The sequence below is a fragment of the Acipenser ruthenus genome, unplaced genomic scaffold (genome assembly GCF_902713425.1).
Source record: "Acipenser ruthenus unplaced genomic scaffold, fAciRut3.2 maternal haplotype, whole genome shotgun sequence".
Lineage (NCBI taxonomy): Eukaryota > Metazoa > Chordata > Actinopteri > Acipenseriformes > Acipenseridae > Acipenser > Acipenser ruthenus.
The window spans coordinates 2,896-24,961 of record NW_026708807.1 but is presented as its reverse complement, the minus strand read 5'-3'; the positions used below and the strand labels follow the sequence as shown (position 1 = coordinate 24,961).

Sequence of the window (22,066 nt, the reverse complement as noted above, 5' to 3'; positions counted from 1 at the left end):
CAAGTCACTTGTGCTCCGCCTTTCAGGTGAGATGTAATTGTAAGTGACTTTGCAGCTGATGCATAGTTCACACACCCTAGTTTCTGTAAGTCGCCTTGGATAAAGGCGTCTGCTAAATAAACTAATAATAATATTTGTTATGCACATGTAGCCATTATTTAAAGTCCTCATTTCTGTTTTTGGTTGAATCACTGAATTGCCATGACATTGCTAACAAGTGCAGATTAGAAACATTTCTAGCAATTATTGCCAGCAAGTATTGCTAATAATAATTGCCTAGTGTAAACCCATTGTAACAAGACGGCTGAGTGTTGACGTTCCCAGACCAGAAAGCTGACAGAGACACAGGTATTAGCGAATGAAGGCGCTGATGTGCCGGTTTTTATTCACACAAAAATAAAACAAAAGATTGTACAAAACACGGCTCACAGAACCACATAAAAGGTTGAACAAAAACAAATCTTGAACACAAAACACCAAACAAATTCCGTGCTGGTCTGCCCAGCAGGAGTAGCAATTGCTTTTACTTTCTGTTTTGTTTTAGATTTTCTTTCAGCTCGCTCACGTTCCTCTTTCCAAACACCCACACCGACTGGCAAAAGCTGCTAGTTTTTATACCGGTGACCATCTCCAGATTAGCATTAAATTAATCAATGAACGTGGAGATGGTCACATTCTGTACAGGGTTTTTAATATTAGCATGGTCGACAGCAACTCTGTTAATTAATTCACTGCTGACCACGCATTCTCACGAGCTGTCTGGCAGAGACAAGCTGCTAACACCACACTGTCAGACCACACTTAAACTAAACAATAACCAATGGACACATCGTATTTTAAATAAACACAAACAATACATATCTTTTAAATAATAATACATTAAACACAATACGTTTATTTACATGCAGGGCTTTTCCCTGCCCCCTAATTATGTGTAGGGCTTTTCTTCTGCCCTGCCACACCCACCGTAAAGGGAAAGGCAGTATTTTAGTGTCAGGAACCAATGGTGCCTCAACCCCAAACATCAGTTGCCAAAACTATTCTTAGGTCAAATGGTGACCATTTTAGTCACAGTCTAGAGCCCTGCTATTGCCACATTGTTTTTTTTCATATGTATCAAATCCTATTTAGGCCCATTTAAGTACATTCTTCATACTTTGCATTATTTATTTTTTTATGTCAGCACCATCTTTAAATATATATTTTAATATGTATCAGTTCTCATAGTTCTGAACAGCATTCTGAAGTTGTTTAAGGACAGCACTGACATAAAAAATGCATGCAAAGTAGGAACAATTTGCAAAATTGCAGAGGTGGACCTACAGTACATAAAGTTTGATACACATGGAAAACATAAGAATGTGACAATAAACAAGTTAATTTCTGCAAATATACCCTATGGTAGTTGCATTAAAGGTGAAACAGTTTCCAAGGTAAATATTTCATTTTGGTCATCATTTGCAGGCAAAATTCCCATCTTCCAGAATGTTGCCCTTTCTCCAAATAACCATCTGAGGTTCACAGATTCCCCACCTCTCCTGCCCCTCTTCAAATATAAAATGATTTATTTGGCTGTCATTGCTGTAATCCAATTAGTAATGTCCAATGATTGAATTCCTGCAGTTGTACAGTTGATTTCAGTTGCTGCTTGTTTTAGCGTTATTGGATCCAAATTGTTGGGATTCAAACAGATGTAAACCCTGAATAATAATGTTGTTAGCAATCTTGAGCCATATCACATGGAAATAACTGTAGGTACACATAACGAGAGAAAGAACATTATTGCACATTTTCATTTTTCTACTGTTTTATCAATTGTCTTAGGATCATTCTTTTTTTGTCCAAGCCACTTTTACTCTGGTATTTAAGACAACAGGGGTTGGAACGGAAGCTGGCCTGTGACATCATAGGGCAAAGATCTTTCCATTATTAACTGCTGCGGTGACTACAGACTGGTCACACCAAATGTTTGTTGTGTTGTGTTATGAGTTGCTATCTGAGGGTTTACTTGGGTATGCCAAGTAATTACATCATTATTATTTTTATTATTATTATTTCTTAGCAGACGCCCTTAGCCAGGATGACTTACAATTGTTACAAGATATCATATTATTTTTACATACAATTACCCATTTATACAGTTGGGTTTTAACTGGAGCAATCTAGGTAAAGTACCTTGCTCAAGGGTACAGCAGCAGTGTCCCCCACCTGGAATTGAACCCACGACCCTCTGGTCAAGAGTCCAAAGCCCTAACCACTACTCCACACTGCTGCCCAGTTAAATTTCAATGTGCTTGTATCATTAATGCTGATCATTAAGCAAATTGAAGCAGCTATTATAAAAGACAGATAAACCCATCACCTACTCTACATTTATACTGACAGTAAGAGTAGGTAGCAGGGCTATTTAAATAACTGGTCCTATTTAAAATGTGGGTGCTCTGAAGTGTGTTTACACCATAAATGTTTTCAGAATACTATTGTAATATTCTAGGTGATGTTTTATGAAAATGTACTTTTAAAATGTTCTGTTACGTTTTTGGAAAACTGCGTTTACATGACTTTATAGGGTGTGGAAATTTTCTTAATTTATAATGAATCAGACAATTCTACTTTTTATAATTTGAATTACAGAGTTTATTGATTAATAAAAAAAAGATTATTCTTAACAATTCATGAGTCAATACATGATTACATCTGTTTATATTCACTGGTTTTTCAAGCTACAGAAGCATCACAATTATTGCAACCCATTCTTCTAGTCGAATAATGATAGTCTAACTTGCAGTCAGTAATTAGCCATAAACCTTCAACTGGGAATGCCCTTTCAGACCCGAGCAATTCAAATAAGTGTAATCCCATTGAAGCTTTTATAGTTGCATTTCATTTGGCTGGGAACATACGCAGTCTTAATCCTATAGAATTCCATACTCTGACATCTGGTTTTGGTTTACATCTGTTTCACTTTAGCTGACACAGCCCTCTCACATATAATGAACCTATACAATGGTAGACCATTTCACCATTCTAACCCTGTACTCCTGTGGGAACAATACAATAGGAAACTTACATACACCCTAATACCAGGCTAACACGGGACTCCTTCCAAATGCATATCTATACACAAAATACATTAGTACATGTTTATTTGAAACCTTACAACATGAAAAATATCAGAATACTTATGCTCATTGCAATCAAACATACAGATTAAGTACTTCTTCAATTAAAATGACTGATTAAAAATACCCTAATTGATGCAAAAAAGGTGATGGGACATTGACACATCACACTTTACATAGAGCAGAAATGTACAGATAGCATTAAAAAAGTGAACACATCAAATAGCAAGAAATATGTTGTTATTTTTCCTGGGTTTACTGTCCTATATTACATCTAGTCCATTCCATGGCAGTTTATCCCACTGTATTCCAGCTGTCCATCGAAACTTTTCCTTTTTTTCTGGATATTCTTTTCAGGTTCCGGAATCTAAATGGCAAAAGCAATAATCTTAAGCAAAGAGACCATTTTTTACAAGTAGCTTAATTACCACAGATTTTGCAAGTACTGCAAACTCTATTATCCAAAACTTAAAATAAAAATTATGAATAATGAGAGTGCTTTATCGTTTAAGCCTTCGTCACGTCACCGCCTTCCGATAGTTGGCTGTGTGAAGTCGATGGTCTTCACTGGGGATTCCGCAGGGAGCGTTGCATTGGATCTGATGCTCCCGCAGTTTAGGGAGGCAAAACCAAGAGTCACTGGCTGGGTTTACATGCAAGTGAAAATCGACTCTACAGTCATGACTGTGTGACCATTGTCACGTGATTACATCGTGAAACAACAAAAGAACGTCCTTTGGTCAGCGTGACTTTAAGGGCAGGGTCAACTGCTTTCTCATGATAAAAATAGCTGCAAAAACCCATGTAAACCAGAGCAGGAATCGTGCTTGTGGCTCAAGAGGTTTCAGCAGTCAAGATCCTGTTTTAATTTCTTTTAATCTTCATGGCAATGCATGAAGGTCTCCTCACGATAGAAGAAGTCGTTCTTTTCCTAGGCAGACACGGACATTTAAATATCCCTCCCCTAAATTACTATGAATTGATTCATCTGCATTGGTACGGCCAACTTTTTTTCCTAAACAGCATAGCAATGCGTTTCCTGAAAAGTACGGCAAAAACACTGTGAGGAAAACTGTCGTGACTTGTCAATGTAAACGCCGTCATTGTTTCTCCTCATCGTGCAACGGTGAAGCCTACTGGCCAGGCGCTTAGAAAGCTAATTTTAAGTTAACCACATTTATTTATGTACATGGGTCCATTTGCCCCTCCTTTCCACCCTTCCGTGTGAGCACAAATATTGCTGCTGACAAAAGGTTAATATTGCTTTTTCAAGTACATGAATGCACTCGATTAGATGAGGTTTAAAAAGAAAAAACATGATATACTGTATTTATATCCTGGGCGGACACGGCAAACGAAAGTCTGTATTTTAAATTCCTCTGTTAAAATATCTTTTTTTAAAGTTTACTTCCATCTTACAGTATTTGGTATTTTGTGAATATCAACGTTTTTGTAAATAGAGTTTGTTTTAAAAGACACACATGTTTAGTAACAGAATGTATTTGCATTGCAGTATGTCACGATGAAAAAAGAAAAAATGATCCAGTCATGACATAAGACAAACATGTAGCCACATGAGTGGTATTTATCAATAAATAAACTCCTTTACCATTTCCGGGTCCCAGGGTTCAGCTTTTGACTTTAGTAAAGGTTTTTTTTCTGACTCTTTACTTGCTGATCCAATATAGGCCATTCGGTGGATCAGTGTGTAGATTCTGGAAAACAGAAATATTCAGAAGAGTCAGAAGAGAGACTGGGATTTGAAACCAAAGCAATTAATTTGATCACTGTGACATCACAAACATAACCCCGATTATTTAGCAGTTATATGTTAAAGTTTTGAAAAGGTTTTTTAGTAAAACAACGAAGAGTTGGATTCAGTTTAAAAAAGACATCAGTTGTGAAATATTTTATGGTCATGTTTCAAATTGTTGATACATTCTTAATACTAGAGCCAAAAGTGATAACACTTGTTACAATATAATACCGGAGTATTGTTTATTAGGAATCTGTATTAATGGTACCCTTTTCCCTTAAAAGAAGAATACTTAAATATTGAAATAAAAATTTTAGAGTGAAAACACATAATTATTAACTTCCTAAAAACTGAACAACTTTATTTAAGTGGACAGAGGAAAACTAAATGCTGTATTAAAATGTGGAAACCAATAAATTATTTAAATAAAAGGTGAAATACATAATTATCAGATGCAGGCTGCCATATAATAAGATATATGAAAATATATATGCATGGATAATTGATGTGTAAATAGGCATATATTATTATTTATATATCTATTTATGTATATTAAAATGGATATGTATACATCTATACATATATCTCGAAAATTTGAATTTCAAAAATAGTCAAGACCTGTATTTATTGTGATATTCAATCAAACTTTCCAGACTGTTAGTGTGGAAGTGGGGTTACATTAGCATTCTGGGGGTGCTCTCAAAGTTTGATTGGATTCCACTATACATCACAGGTTATATGCTGTTTTGGTTTAAATTATGTAAAGAGATTGTGAGAAAGAAAAAATAAAGAGCAAATCAAGTTAAACAGTAGCTATGTTTCCATCAAACTTTTTTATGCACTAAAAGTCATGCATATAAAAAAAAAAAAGCTTGACAATTGTGATGGAAATGGGCGGAAAAAGAAAAAAAGTTCAATAGGGGTGGATAGAAATGTATCCTGTACAATAAATGATGCTCACAAATGCAATGGACATACTTTCTGAACGAATTTTATGAGCCAGCTGATAGAGCGAATAGAAAAAAACTGATGGAAATAAAAACTTATTTATTTTTTTTGGATTAAGAAAATGTATGCGATAACCACTTTTTTAAGCTTGTGACGTCATTACGTACAGCTGTTTGTTCACTAGAATCCAGTTTAATGGAAACCTGTTTTTGTACGATAAGATTTGCATAACTTTGCAAGTTTGCTACATAGGTTTTTGTCTTGTTGATGGAAACATAGCTAGTGTGTGATCTGTACAAGTTGTTACATTATGATATTCATTCCTGTACCAATACATTACTTGGAGAATCCAGGCTACAATAATTAGGTTTTAATGGGAATGGGAGGAAATAGCTATGGGAGGAACATGCACTATTGTGTGACACAAGAAATCTGTTTCAGAAGAAGATGAATCTGAATGTTATAAAAATGCCTGATCGTTCATATTGTCAATTAGACTAAATCCTTATTGCAACTGAAGCCTTCATACCTGTGGTAAATCATGGAAACAAACTGCACCATCAGCAAGCCAGCAAAACCCAGGAGTATTACCAGTCCAATTGCATCAATATGTATCTCTGCATCTTTTACTGTTTCACCGTCTACAGATATCTTCGGTAGATTTATGCTGACACCAGAACCAATTAGTTGAAGAAAGAATGTGCAAACTATCCATAAACAGTTGATGAAGAAAAATACGAAGGTAGCCTGGAACAAACATAGAATAGTGAATTTCAAATCAATCAATCTATCTAGCATATAACCCACATTTTTAAATGGGATATTACATATTGTTTTGACACATGCAATATTAAATTATGTCATTACATAAAGATGGGAAAGATAAAATCCTAGTCCAGTGTTTTTCAAATTAACTTTTTAGTGGTCTCACAGTGCGTCCACCAACACTTACTGGTGGCTATCCTGCACATTGTACAAAGAAAAAAAAAATCACCGTTCTGGTTTTCATTTATAAACTCCCCATAACAGAAAAAAACATCACAACAAAACAAACTGTTGATCACTGATACGATACATAGCGTGAACCCTGCAAGTTGGGTCCTGACTCGCGTGCCAAATCCAACGCAGCACTTTGTAAATCCTGCTTTTTTATGTTAATCCCACAGATCACTTGCATTTTAGAAAGTGTTGCGCAAATTCTGGCTAGACGGTAAATTGCCGCTAGGAAAAACACGTTGTGATACGTATTTGTGGTTTTGCCTTCAAATTTATGTGCAGCAATGGGGCAGTTTCCATGGAAAAAGAAAAATAAGTCTCACCATTTTCTCACTATTTTGGTACTACTTTGGGGTGTGTGTTTCCATGTTGTTTTATTTTAGCCAGAAACAAATTCCTTCCAAATGCAAATAACATGATTAATATTATATATTTAGGGTATATTTAAATATTAAATATTTCCAGTTTATATTTCCAGCGAGTATTGATATCGTACAGCTTTCTTAAAGTGGGTTACCATGAACTTGTTAGGTTATGTTGAAGCACTGTAAGTGCAGACTGGGAAAGAAAATGAAAACTGAGATAGCATTACACAAATTAAAAAAAAAATATATATATATATATATATTATAAAGCTTTTACACACACATATATAATATATACAAGTTTTCCTACAGAACATTAGTTTCAGAATTTCTGATACTAATATATTCTGTACTAATATATATATAGTACAGTAGTATTATAATTATAAGAATATTGTAGTGGGAAATGTGGGTGATTAGGGTAGCCTATTGTAAGTTTACAACCAGTATTTAACAAATGAATTGTACTAGACATTTTGAATAGATCATTTTTATATGGACAAAATATACTTATCAAAAGGAAGAGGAGAGAAAAATGTAGCCATGGAGGGGCTAAAGAACTACAACCCCCAGAATGCCATGGGAGAGAGCCAGGATGAGGTTCACCTGGATCTAATTATGAATGAATGCCACCTGCCTGTGATTATTACAAAGCAGGGCAGTCTCCAGTCGGTGTGAGGAGAGAGGCTGTCACTGTAAAGAAACCTGTGTGGTTTTGTAAAGGTAGTGTGGAAACCTTTGTGTTTGAAGAATTGTTTTAATTGTCCAGTTTTTGTTAGTTTAGGGACTGTAAAAAGTTTGTGTGTGAGTAAGTTTTTTTTTCTTTTTTTTTCTATTTTTTATTTTATTTCTGTAATTAATAAAAACGTACGGAAGTGCTGAAAAACTTCAAATCATGTGTCTGGGTTTGCATGAAAAGGGGCTATGAACCTTTAAAACAAGTACAATCTTTTACTATATATATATATATATATATATATATATATATATAATCTATCTATCTATATAGTTATTGGGGATCCAGTAGATGGTAATCCACCTGGCTGATGTTAATGTCTTTTTGAAAAACTTTTTTTTTTCTTTTCATGTTATACTTCTTCTAAAACAAATCTTAAATTAATTAGGTTTAAGATATATTACTTCAACTCTAGGTGGACGCTCATGTCTGGTGCTGTCAGTAGCAATAATAAAGCCACTGGCAACGAATTCCCAGCTATGCTCATTTTAATACATTTTGGAGGTACAAACTTGACTTTTTTGTCCTTGGTAGGTACCCATGATAGATGCTACTTAAGAGGCTAGTATACAGTGTATTGCATTTTATAGCCAATGGACAGAAAAGTCTAAGCTTAAAGCAAATTGGCTATCTCATCACCAAACACAAAGCTAACAAAAGTGTGGATGAAAAAAACAATCTATGCTTTGCAAAGATCTTCGTTATTTAAGTGTTGCATTTTTTTATTTGTAGTAGCTTAAATATTTTTTTTATAACCTTGCTTATACAAACAAACTATAAAGCACTTATAATAATTTGAAACACTAAATAAAGGGTGTGACATAAAAAAACAAAAATACTGAACAGAGGTCTCTAAACCCCTCGTACTGTATGCTTTGTTTTCCTATTTGATCAAAAGAACCTTGACATGGCTACTTAAAGCAGGTCTCAGATAATAAAGGATTGCTTGGGACGGCCTTTACTATAGTAGAACGTTACGCAAGGTTATGTCACAAACTGGATTTTCACTGCTGAAATCTCGTAAAGTACGGCTTCCGTACATGTTTCCATGCAAAAAACTATTTGTTTTTGGTCAAACGATTTGCCCACTCTTTTTAAAGTCGTACAGTGTTTTAAACACACACTTCCTATAGCATGTGGAATGTGATTCGGAAACAGTTGCAGTATGAGGAATCAGAAAACTATGGTGAATGAAACTTAAACATATCAGCACTGATTAAGAGAGGGGTTGCTGGGGGCAGCTACAGTTAATAGTCTTTTTAATTACCTTGTTTCTGAGGTTTCTGAGGTCTTTGATTATTTCTGATTGTTTCTGCTTATCTTCCTTGAGAGGTTCTAAGTAATAATGTATGAGCCCTTTCCAAAAGGGAATTTCATCCTGAAATATATGAATGGTTATAATGTTTTTAGAATCACACATTCATTTTTTTGTACATAGAAATAACAAATGTACTACCAAGTTACATTACAACTGCTGTACAGGACCAAACGTGGTAAAAAATCTAGGATTTAGTTCATTTCTTTTACACTTGTTTATACTAAAGTAAAGGGTTCTAACAGTCTTGTTTAACCTTTTTTTTTGAGGGGGGGGGGGGTTGTTATTGAAGCCCCAGTGTTGTCTAGTTTAACTTGACTTTTTTATGTAAATATAAATCACTTATTTGTAACCTGTAGGCTTATTTATTTTAAAGTATTTTTTATTATTATAAAAAGAAGGAACTTACTTCATCAAGTTTATCTTCAACAAGTTCAATATGATCTGTGTTCTCTTGAAGCTGCTGAATCCATCCTTAAATAAAGATAACATTAAAATCAATTGTTTTCAACCCCGATCCTCGGGGACCCCAGCGTCTTTGGGTTTTCATTCCAACTGAGCTTTCAATTACTTAACTAAACCCATAATTGAACAAATCATTTGCTTAATTAGACCTTTTTAATTGTTCTCAGCTCCAACAAGTTGCAGATTTCAAGTCACTTATACGATTTTACAGTTAACTTGAAATTTTTTTTTATTATTATTATTTATGTATTGCGTAACAACATTATTGTAGTCTAGTAGAAACGTCATCATTAGCAAACGTTTTCCATCAGCGTTTGTTGATCATTAAGTTTATACTACATTTAACATTTTTTGTGTTTAAAGTTATGTAAGAATTAACAGAATTGTATTTATTTTTTACTAAAAATTGTAATAAAAATTTACTAGGTATATTTACTACAAAGCCTCTACTGCACATCAGCGCTCTAAAGTACGATATTAACGCATCTAGTGTGCAATGGATTGACGGACGACTTTTTGAGATGCCATGACGGAACAGATCCAGTGTGCAAAGGCCTTAAGGGTCAGTGACAGGATATGGGCACTTATCCAATATCAGTGAGATATGCCGTCTATGATTTTAAACAGGAAGTGTATAACTATTATAAATATTGTATTGGTTTAAAAATAAATAATGTATCTGATCTCTAACCCTTATTTTAAAATAAATAAATATCTAGATAAATTATGTTCTTACTTTCATCCACAGTGTCATCTATTGCACCGGCCTCAAAGTTTTCAGTTTCTTCATTTTGGCTAAAACACAAACATTTGAATGAAATGTATTAACATCCACCTTTGACTGTGTTTAGAAAAAAGGCAATTCATACATTTAACCTGGATGTTTCCCATGCTGTATAATCCTGATTGTTTTGCAAAATGTGTTCACACATAAATCATATTTGACACAAACATGAAACACAAAAAGGACCACATTTTAACACAGCACTTGTTTTATGCTGTCTTATGTCAGTGGTTCTAAACTAGGGGCCTGGATGTTTTGTTTGGGGTGGTTGCAGCACTCTAATGTAGCAGCAAGATTGGCATTGTGCAACAAAACTAGGTGATTGTAAGGAGAACAACAAAGGTTCACATTTTTATGGATTGATTTGGTGGGGGCCTTGGGCTAAGAAAGTTTGGGAACTGCTGTCTCAGGAGAGATTAAATTGCAAAGCGACGGCGTACCTTTCAGAAGCATCATTCAGAAGCACTACTTCTTCTGGGTTGGAGGAAGCTGATATTTTCTGGTCCTCATTTACTTGAAATTCTAAATTCCAGCAGAGACATTTGCACTTCTTTTCATACTTCACATATTTTTTGGCTTTTCTTGTTCCCAGCTTCTCATAGGTTGCTGTCTCTCGGGTTCCCCAGGAAATATTATTCAGGTTGACCAGTGTGTATATGTTTAAGAGCAGATAAGCACTTGGCACACAAATTATATAAATAAATCCATAGAGGACAAGGTGGAATTCCTGGGGGTGCATCAGAGCTGCTACAAAGTAAAGCACCACTAAAAAAATGAAAAACAGACCACTGGGGGTGATGAATGTTTGTTGCTTGACCATGTCAACTAAAGGAAAAAAAGAAGAAAAAAGCTGTTATTATAATTACCAGATTTCTTAATAGCCAGTACATTTATGTTGCACTATATTTAATTTGTAAAACAATGTTCTATTATACTGACCTATAATGCTGAGGAAGGTGGCTGCCATGAGAAATGCATAAAATATACTCATGAAACCAGCAACCAGGATTTGGTTGTCAGATTTACATGTGAAACAGATCACCATGTAGAAAACTGGAGGAAGAACAGCCAGAAAAAGGGAGATATTTCCATTCAAGCCAAAGATAAACGTGAAGCATCCTGCAAAAAAAACAACAAAAAAAACACATTTCTAAAACAATGTACAATCTGCAAACCTGAGTCTGTAGTAAGACTCCCAAACTTCTCTTTAATATTTTTTTTACCTGCTATCATGAGACAAACTGTGGCAGGTGCTAAAATGGAGAAGGCGGTTTGTAAAATCTGATACAGGATATACAGTCTTGATATAGATGAATTTTTCCTTGAAGTTTCTTTTCCTGTGTTCAGAAGGTCAAGAGTGTTTGCCAAAGATGAGGGTCCCCAGCGCCGCCTTTGGTTGTAAAACTCTTTAAACTCCTGAGGGGCATTCGTGTAGGAATCAGAAGATGCAGTGTACTCTATTCGCCAGCCTTGTTGTAGAAGCAAAGTACACAGCCAGCGGTCCTCACCTTTTGAAGACAAATCAAAACAAATCAGAGAATAAAGTTCAAATCTACATGTGTAATATGCTAAAAATTAAAATGCTACTAGATATTATCTATAATTTAATGCAAAATATATATATTTTAAAACAGTGCAAAACTGAACAAGATGTTAGATTACACAGATGAGGGACTGATATTTTAACATCTGAAACTAGTATTATAAGCAGGGCTTCTGTTTTTCTTAATTTGACTTTTCGGTGCTTTTTTTTTTTTTGGGCTTCCGCTTTTTATGTACTGTATTAAAAAAGTGTTTTAGGTTACTTTCCAAAATGCTTGGGCGTTATTTCTGTCAAATTATGTATAGTATTGTAGCATTCTTGTTCATCGTGTTTCAGGATTAAGAACCAGGAAACAAATCGAAGGTTAGGATCGCCAACTGGATGGCGAGCATCTTGCTACCAGGCTTCTACCAGGCCATCGCTTTTGGGGTGAAGAGCATCAGCATTGGCGTGACGGTGGCTGGCTCGGTGGCGGATGCCAAAGTCGAACCCTTGCAGGGCCTCTATCTAGCGGGCTACCTGTCCCTCTGGCTCTTTAAAGGACAGCAGCCTGGAGTGAGGCGTGGTTGGTCTGTAGATGGAACAGCTGCCCGTACAGGTAGGAGCGGATGTGCTTGATTCCTTTCACTGCAGCCAGCAGCTCTAGTCGAGTTACGCAGTAGTTGCGTTCCGCCTTCCCCAGCGTCTTGCTGAAGTAGGCCACCACTTGTTCATTTTCTGAAAGCTTCCAAGCAGTCGGGGTCCCATTGGAACCAGCGTCCTATCTCTGGCCAAAATCCTGCACGAACCGCCGGTAGTAAGATGCCAGTCTGAGGAAGCTGCGCACATGCGCCACCGAGGTGGGCACTGGCCACTCCCGCACCGTGTTCACCTTGTCTGGGTCGGTGGCGATTCCATTGGCCCCAACGATGTGCCCCAGGAAGGTGGTCTCTCGCCGCAGCAGGTGACACTTGCCCAGATGAAGTTTGAGGTGGGCTTGCCGTACCCTGGAGAAGACAGTCCAAAGGTTATGGCTTGTTGGAAGGTGGGAGCGTGCACCATAAGGTCTTCTAGGTAGACCACACAAGCGGTCCGGGGCACACCCACCAGGACCCTCTCCATCAGGCGCTCGAAAGTGGCCGGGGCATTGTACAGTCCGAATGGCATGACAGTGAACTGCCCGATGGAGAAGGCTGTCTTCGAGCGAGCTGCAGGGTCCAGTTCGACTTGCCAATACCCACTCCAATGGCCGGTGCAGTTGCATTGCCACAGTTCCACTATCGCCCCCTCGAAGGCTGTTGGTCTGGTGACGGTGTTGGGGGTGAGAGGTCGCTGGCTGGTGCGGCGATGGCATGATGGGCCAGGGCTCCTGGTGCTGACAGTGCCGTGCTTGGATTTGATATACCTCAGGTGGTGAATCTGACCATGGGCCCACGGGAAGGCGGTGGCGACCAACCTGCAGGATCGAGGTGGCGCTCCGCTGCTCATGCAAATGTTTTACATCCTGCGTATCTTAACTGTAATGCAGCTTTAAATCCCATGAACAAGCCTCCATTGCTAATTGTAATCTCGTTTTAAATCTCGCAAGTGGAGTCTCCAAAAGAAATGTAGGAATGTGCTGTCACTCAGTAGTCGGGGTGGGTTTAAAGTATTCAGAACGAATCAATGATAGATACAAGTCAGAAAGGAGAACACTGCCCAGCTGCACTGGGAAACTTATTTTTTTGTAGTAGTAGGTTTTATTTTTTAAAGGGAAAGGTGTGGTCATCGTGAATTGATTAACCATTTCCATTGTTTTTCAGGTGTTATTAGCTATACACCGATTTCATTTTTTTTCTTTCAGGGGTGTTTTATCGGTTAAAACTAAAAATCAGTAGCCATAATTATAATCCGGGGTTCACATAACTGGTATGCAGGTATGCATATGGACCAATAAAGAAAAATGCGGACTTCGATATTGTTCTTTAAGACGCAAATGCGTACCATCAGTACATTTTTAACAGGGAAAGCATTTTAAATAAAGGCAGGGAGGGTGCTCACGGTTGGAAGGTGAGATATACCTGTATAACGTATGGCTTATTCGGGGGCGGGAGGGTCATAGCACCTGCCGGTGACTTTTCTGAAAAAGGCAGGATATTACAGTGGCTTTTTATTTTTCAAAGTTCTTATTTACATAATTCTGAGGAACAGGAAATTATAATGGCAGCCCACTGGTATTTTTTCTTTACAGTAAGGTAGGTTCTATGTCATTTGGATTGATACAGTAGTTGAGAATGGTGCAGAGATATATACAGTAGCTTGTAAATAAATACAATATCTGGATTTCATAGAGCAGGATATTGCAATGCTATTTGCAGAGTATATTTTACAAAATTGGAGTAACAGAAAATGATGCATGTGTAGACTAAAGGTGTGTTATAATTCCAAATGCCAATTTAACATTTTCAATTTGCATACATTTGATTTACCTTGATCATATTGCACATATTGGGCTGCCTCTGTGGCTTTCGTAGCATATTTCTTCATTACATTGTCATCCATCAGGGCAGCTCCCCTGAACAAACTGAAGCAGCCGGGACTGCAGAGCACACATCCAAAAACATGCTCGGCTGTCTTCTGAAACCAGTGACACACGGCGTACTCAAATTTCTGAAACCAGACTGTTGGACCTGAAACAGAACACCACACAAAATTAATACATTTGCTAAAGTATAAGTCCTGTGTTGGCATAAATGACTTTTAAAGATTGGATAATTCAAATATCTTCACTTTAACACTATTATTTATTTATCTTCCCTGCTGCCCTCAAGCCATACGTTGTTGATGATTGAAATGTTACTCAGTGTCTCAAGTGCTATAAAAATTCTTCTTTACAACTTGCTTGAACTTTCTTTACTCTCACAGTCTTAAAATATACTAAAACTACTCTTTTCAACACAACACATCATGCCCTTAAGTCAATGCATGTATAGTTGTATTATGTTAAATGTCCAATCTATGCTATACATTATAATAATCATTTCATCCCAATTGGGGTGAGATATATCAAAGTAAAATTAAGCTATTGAAAAATCTAATATACAGCTATGGGCAAAAGTTTTGCATCACCTACAATTTTAGGATTGAAAAAAAATGTTGGTCTTTTATTTAACATCATATCAATGAAACTGCAAAAAGATATCGAAAAAGTCTACAAGATGCCATAATAGTAGCACAGTATTTCATGTTAGATTTCGAAATGTCACATTTTTCAATTTGTCAGTTTTTCGTTTACTGGATATGGAAAACTACAAAGCGGTGTATAATTCAATATGTTAACGTAACAGTATTCAGCAGGTTTCATTCAACTTTATGAAGCAAAATTAGCTAATTCTATAGTGATGTAAAACCTTTGGCCATAGCAGTAAATAATATTTTTAAAATTCAAATGAGAGTTGTGTCCCAGTATTATCAGATCTATGCACCCGATAGGAAAATAATATCTTCATACCAAACCCTGTTGGGTGAATTCTTCCACAGGCAGCTCCTACTGTGGGATACATTCTAAGACGGTCAATCAAGAGCATTAAAGCTGATGGCTGGAAGTTCATGTCACCATCCAAGGCCAGAATGTAGGTGTTTTGTTTCTCTTTCTGTTAAGAGATGTAGAAAACAAACCAGTTAAGCATTTATCTAGTTTAACAAAAATCAAGACGATCAGTTACAACACCATATGCAGTACAAACATTGGATCCATAACATGCCGCCCGACTCAAGCCGTCCCGACTCATCTCATCTGAGTATGCACAGATTCTGCGATCAGTTGTGCTCACTTTTGGTTTGACGTCGCAATTGAGTTTTTCCCGACTGGGTGTCGCACACTGCTAAAACTGAATTACTGACCACAACTAGATACTGGTGATTACTATGTATGCAGATTTAATTAATACTGCCCTGTACACATTTTTGTATTAACTTAGCCCATGATAGCGACCCTCACATTATGCATAGCATCGTATGCTGATTAGACTGTGGAGACAGCGCCGCGAGGCAACCAAAAGAAACGCTTAGACTATTAATTTAGCTATTGACCATTTACACCATGCAAACGTTTCAGGCAGCGTTTGGCTTTTTGTATAGTTTGTCTACTACATTTTAGCGTGTGGTAAATAAAATCCAACCTGTTGATTTTTATTTGACTTTGTTTTTTTTTTTTTTTTTTTTTTTTCTCAACGTGTGGATCTAGGGGCTTGTGATTTGTGACCTATTGGACATCGACGCACCGGTTACTTCTGTTTAGCGCAGAAGTAACAAAATATAGGCTGCCAGTAGATTGATAATAAAAAGGTAAATTGATCATTTACCTTTGATTAGTAAACGCCTTAAAAAACTATTCAAATGTGCACATATGTGGTATTTTTTAATTCGGGACATTCCGCAATTCAAGACTAATGTATTTTTACCTGTGGAACTAAAGCTGTCAATATTCTGCTATCTTGTATGACAAGTTAAATGACAAGCTACGTCACTTAAACCTGCATCACCATTGGTTGACACACTTATGACTAATCAGTCTTGGTCGGAAACCGCCACACACAGACTGATCACATCTGTATGAAACTGCGTCTGAAAAAGATTCAACATGTTCAATCTTCAAATCTGAAGACATCCCGACTGAAATCTGCATAATCTTGGTTTTAAGGGCACGCACACTGCTACGATTCATCCAGACTCTGTACGGCCAGTTGAGATGAGAAGAGTCGGGACTGCTAGATTCGGGCTGTGTGCGGCGGGCTTTATACTGTATGTTTTCACCTTCAGCTGTTGTTCCAAGATTTTATGGTCTTCACTGTCCTGCCGGATAAGATATTTTCTGGTAAGCTTCCAGCCAAGCAGATAGTAAAGATACATGACCTGAAAACAGTCAAAAGAGAAAGCTCATGATTTATGAGTAAATGTATTCAATTATATTTTTATTACATTTTTTTTCAATATGTATAATTTTCATTATCAATGATCAAACTGTATATCGTTCTTAAACACGAGGGCTAGTACATCACTTTGACAGATAACAGTGAGTCGCACAAAGTGCATTGTAAAGTTTTGTTTTTCTTTTCTTCAAATTGTCGCATTTAATGGGTAGTAAACAACATCTGATTCTGGAACAGTAATCTGTCAGGTATCCACCTGTCACATATCTGCCATAACCGTTTATCCGCCATGATCAAGCTCTTTAGCAATGTTAGTTTAACATTGAACAGAATAGTTCAGAGATTGTAGATCATACCAAAGTTTTCTTACACTGTGTTGTATGTGCTTTGTGCGCAACCATTGCTGATAGTGTCACATGAGCTGTTCAGTGTGTTGATATGTAAATAAATCCTGTTCGCCTGTGGGGCGTATCAACTTCAACCTCTATCTCGATCTCCTGCCTGTCACTCAGCAGTGAATGCATGCACCCACACGTGAGACAACTGTATCTGTCACAAGCATTAATACCCTGTATCTTTCTAAACAAAGGATCTAGCTCCTAATAAAAGCTTAATCTCAATACATAATTGTGGGAATATAGTAATTGTTCCAGCAGGGCATAATGGTATTTTAAACATGATTAAATTATTCTGCTATTTACATATCCGCCCTTACTCTGGTCCCACCGCAGTTGGATACACAACGGATTACTGTAGTTGTATTGATAACATGGTGCATTAAAAAAGTTTAAAACATGACCTAACCTGTGACCATCTCTTTTTGTGACGTATCCGAAGTTTATCTTTTAAGTGGATGTACAAGTGGTTGCCATTTGGAAGGACATAACAGATTCGACCCCCGTAAGGAGTACTCATGATTTTCTGTTCCCCAGTATCAGAGAGGCGCTTATGTTCATCGAAGATAGAGTACTTACTGCTACCAAAACTCCTAAACAAAAGAAATTAAATATCAAGTTTATTTTCATACAGTTTAAAAAAAAAAACCTGTAGAAAGAGAAACACATCTGCTTCTTACGTCTGTGTTAAAAATCACCTTGTGTTAACTAGGATGATTGAAATACGTATCACTAGGGCTAGCTTAGAATCCCTTTAGTATCCCGCTGCAGTATAAATAGGGGGCGTAGTGTGCTAGGTTCCTGGGGTCGGACATTCCTTTTCATGGAGGTAGTGCTCGGCTGCCTGTAAGTCAGCTTTTGTTTTGATGAGCTGTGTTTTGTTTTGTATCTATTATTTCTCTTTATTATTATTATTATTTATTTATTAACAGACACCTTTATCCAGGGCAACTTACAATTGTTACAAGATATCACATTATTTTTACATACAATTACCCATTTATACAGTTGGGTTTTTAGTGGTGTAATCTGGGTAAAGTACCTTGCTCAAGGGTACAGCAGCAGTGTCCCCCCACCTGGGATTGAACCCACAACCCTCCGGTCAAGAGTCCAAAGCCCTAACCACTACTCCACACTGCTGTCCACACTTTCTCTGTGTACACTCCCATCCATGTATATGCACCCGATACCCTTGTTGGTACAGTCACATGGTTTCCTACTTACCTCACTCCATTCTAGGTGCTGGTCTAGTGGTGCCACCTTATAATTACTTTAAAACAACAACAACAACAACAACAACAACTGTGCAACAAACAAATAAATCTGCGCACCTGAGTGGCGTGGTCAAAAGCAACAACTGTGTCTGGTCTGTCAGCGGATAACCCACAACCCCCTATTACAGATGCTTACCTGAATACTTCTTCTATAACCCTCACTAGGAGCTCTACATGTGTATTTGCGTATAGGGTCTTCTTTCCTGATTGTTCATTGGTCTCCTCAATAAAAGCATCATCGAAGTAAATGTGTCCCTCCAAACTTAACCGGTCTCTTTGTGACCGATGTTTGGGTCTGTATCTGTCCAGTCTTTAAATGGGGAAACATAAGGCTTTAATTAATGTCTATTTCTAAATAAGTCATCAATTACATGCCCTCTATATATTATCAGTAATAGCCAAAGTAGCACAACTCTTCAATCATCTATTTCAGTGGTAGGCAAAGTGTGTGGGTGTGTGGTGGTGAGGGGTGTGTGTGTCCAAGTTCTTAGTTTTCAAATGAGCAGTTGACGATCACTCGAAGACTTGTAGAACCGGCTAAATGATGTTTAAAGTAGCGAGCGTGTCAGTGAAACTGTAATGAACAGAGCCGAAATGGCAGCTTCCATGTGTAAAAAAAAAAAAAAAAAAAAAGCACTAATGGTTTAACATGGTCTACTATTTATATGTAGTTGCATAATTAATGACTTCTAATTGTTTGATGTACATAATGAAACATAATTACATTTAATTATTTATCACAATGTATCACACATGGGGATTGCATTTATTTGCAGTCCATTATAACTTAGTTTTCATTTTAAACAGAGTCAGTTTGATGTAATTGTTGTATCTTAACTTTATTGCAACAATATATTGTGGCGGAGGTGTATCTGGTCCGCAACGGAAAAAATGAAGATCGCACAAATCTCAGTTCAAAGCAGTTAAAACTGCTATTTTTTATTGAAAATTGAACTGCAGGCAAACGACTGTGTAGCTCAGTTAAGCAGTGCCAACCACACAATACACAACACAAAGCTGCCTGCAGGCGGCTCCTAAATAGTGATCCCACCTGAGCCCTATTGGCTCACACACACAAGGGCACATTTACATGCACACTGACCAATCGCTCAGACCCTCGGTCCCAAGCAAACAGCTGACTGGCGGAACAGAACACAAATCACAGGGCACCCAACACAGACCCCATATACAGACAGCTGCACTGTGCACGTGACACCCCAGGCAGCACGCCAGCACTGCCTTGACATGAAACACGTTTCCACTCACAGACTCACGCATGGTGACGCACACAAAATGCGGGGAAGACAGGACAGCGCACACACACTCTGTACAGCCCCTGTCCCCCCCCCCACGCAAGTTTAAGGTAGCAAACCAAAAGTCCCATTCGGCGGTACTGTGAGACCCGACATTACAATACATTACTAATCATGGATTAGTACATTATGTTTAAATGTTAGCCTGCGAGGTTCGGGGGGCGTAGAGCTGGGGGGGGCGCTAATCTCTAATCTTTCAATTTTCTAATCTCCCGTTAATTAGTATCTATTTACTATTTAAGACCTGATCACCTGCACCTTTTCTGTCTAGTGTTTCGTTTTGTAGCAAACGTTTAGACGCCGTCGTTTCGTGCTTCATCGCTAATATCTAAACTTCGTTGCCTCGCTCACGCAGGTCGTTTCTCTGCACATCGCTGCCAAGATATTATCAATCATTTACTTACCTGCTCAGGTGATCTTTCTTTTCATTCAGCTTCTCTTTCCTGTTCCATCCAGTCTCCACCTCGGCATCATAGCCGTCCAAAGCGCAGCTTCATTACTCAACTTGTCTGCAACCTTATCAGAAAGTCTGGTCCGCCGTTAAACTTTCAAGCTCCTTCGACATGACATCGACATTCCCGTTGTCTGCGATTGCCTTACCTTAGCTCTATTTAATTCTACTACGAAGTTTTGTCGGCGGAATCTTTCTTTACTCCTCGCCTGCAATCAGACGCCCCTCCCCCGCTCCCACAGAGCCAGCACAATTACCATTCCATCAGAAGATCCTGCCCTGGACCTCCATCAGCTACGTTCAACCTTTTAAAGACGTATCCAGCCAATTCTAAACTCAATTTTTAACCAATGGCGGCTCGTGACTCGACTGGTCACAACATTCTCCAATGACACTATTGTACTGTAACTTTTCCACCGGCGCCTCACAGACTATGGTTACCACGGCAACGCCCTTATTGAGTGACTGCGGGGAGTGGTAAGTCGTCATGGTGACCAGGCAGCTTCAGCAGGCTCTGCGTGCTCTGCTCCCCAGCACTGCAATCTTCCGGCTTCCTGTTGCTGCGCTTTCACAACTGCAGAGACGAATTCAACGCGCCGAACCATGACATCTAAATACTGCGTTAACTTATTTATATTCATGACTATCTGTCCTAAACACGTCTAGAATATTTATTATTCAAATCTAAAGGAATAAGCAAATGTTGTTCTACATAGACAAGGATTTTAATCATAATAACTTCATAGATTCTACCCTGATTCACTCAAGTCAATGATGTAATTCCAATCATAACCTCTGGATGGCAGTATAATACCACAAGCTCTCTCTCTATACATTAAACCATTCTGGTTTCGCTGCAAAGCTCGGACACTACAGCTTTTCTATCTATTCCCGCAGTTCTCACTCGGATGGATTCTCGGGAGTTCCCCCTCCTGCCTCATCCCCTGTCTATCTATATCAAATGACATTCTTCAATTTCAACTCTTACCCCCCCTCCCCCCGCCCCTTTGAGGCGGACTGCTCCCGACCAAATCAATAGATTTTTCAACAGCCTCAGAGCAGTGGATTCTTCCCCCTCTTAGGTTCTACAGCGGCCTCAGCTCTATGTATTCTCCATCTCTGGCTTCATCTAAATCACTTTAACTCACAGTCCAAGATCCACCGCATTCAGCAGATGTCTGTGCTCTACAGCAGATCATCACACTACCGATGGCAATCCACCATTCACTATTACAGATCCCTGCTTCAGCAGATATCTGCGTTCTGCAGAAGACCACCTCGCTCTACCAATGGCAGTCCACCATTCACAATAACAGATCACTGCTTCAGCAGATCTCTCTCTCTCTCTCTCTACAGCAGACCACCGCTCATTATTGACAGCACTTCTTTGTTTACTTCCTCAGATCTCTGCACCGTTCAGCAGATCCCGTCCTCTACTGTTAATTGCTCCTCACTGCAGCAGATCTCTGCTCCCTCTTCAGATCTACTCACTATTATAGCATGCAAGTTGCTTTAGTTCACAGTCTAAATCTGTACCTGCACTACTCCAGATCTTCCAACGCTTCCGCTTTCCTCCAATACGCAGATCGTGGAAGCATTCCGCAGTCAAGGCTAATGCTAATCCCCATCAAATCAAAAATAGGAGGTGCTTGTCTTTCTCAGCAATCTATTCATATGTCCACACATCCTCTCAAATATTACAGCATTAATACAT

At 38.0% G+C, this 22,066-nt stretch overlaps 1 protein-coding gene across 1 annotated transcript; it reads right to left on the bottom strand.

The window, feature by feature from the left end:
- Positions 1-351: 351 nt before the first annotated feature.
- Positions 352-21,320, bottom strand: LOC117403183 (chitin synthase chs-1-like). Its single transcript, XM_059021817.1, has 15 exons — positions 20,306-21,320; positions 18,725-18,898; positions 17,724-17,907; positions 16,804-16,902; positions 15,500-15,641; positions 14,478-14,678; positions 11,711-11,995; positions 11,427-11,606; positions 10,928-11,312; positions 10,440-10,498; positions 9,648-9,712; positions 9,191-9,301; positions 6,356-6,573; positions 4,732-4,837; positions 352-3,489 (listed from the first exon to the last, which is right to left on the bottom strand). The coding sequence occupies exons 3-15, from the start codon at positions 17,832-17,834 to the stop codon at positions 3,397-3,399; spliced, it is 2,055 nt and encodes a 684-aa protein (XP_058877800.1). The 5' UTR covers positions 17,835-17,907; positions 18,725-18,898; positions 20,306-21,320; the 3' UTR covers positions 352-3,396.
- Between the last annotated feature and the right edge of the window lie 746 nt (positions 21,321-22,066).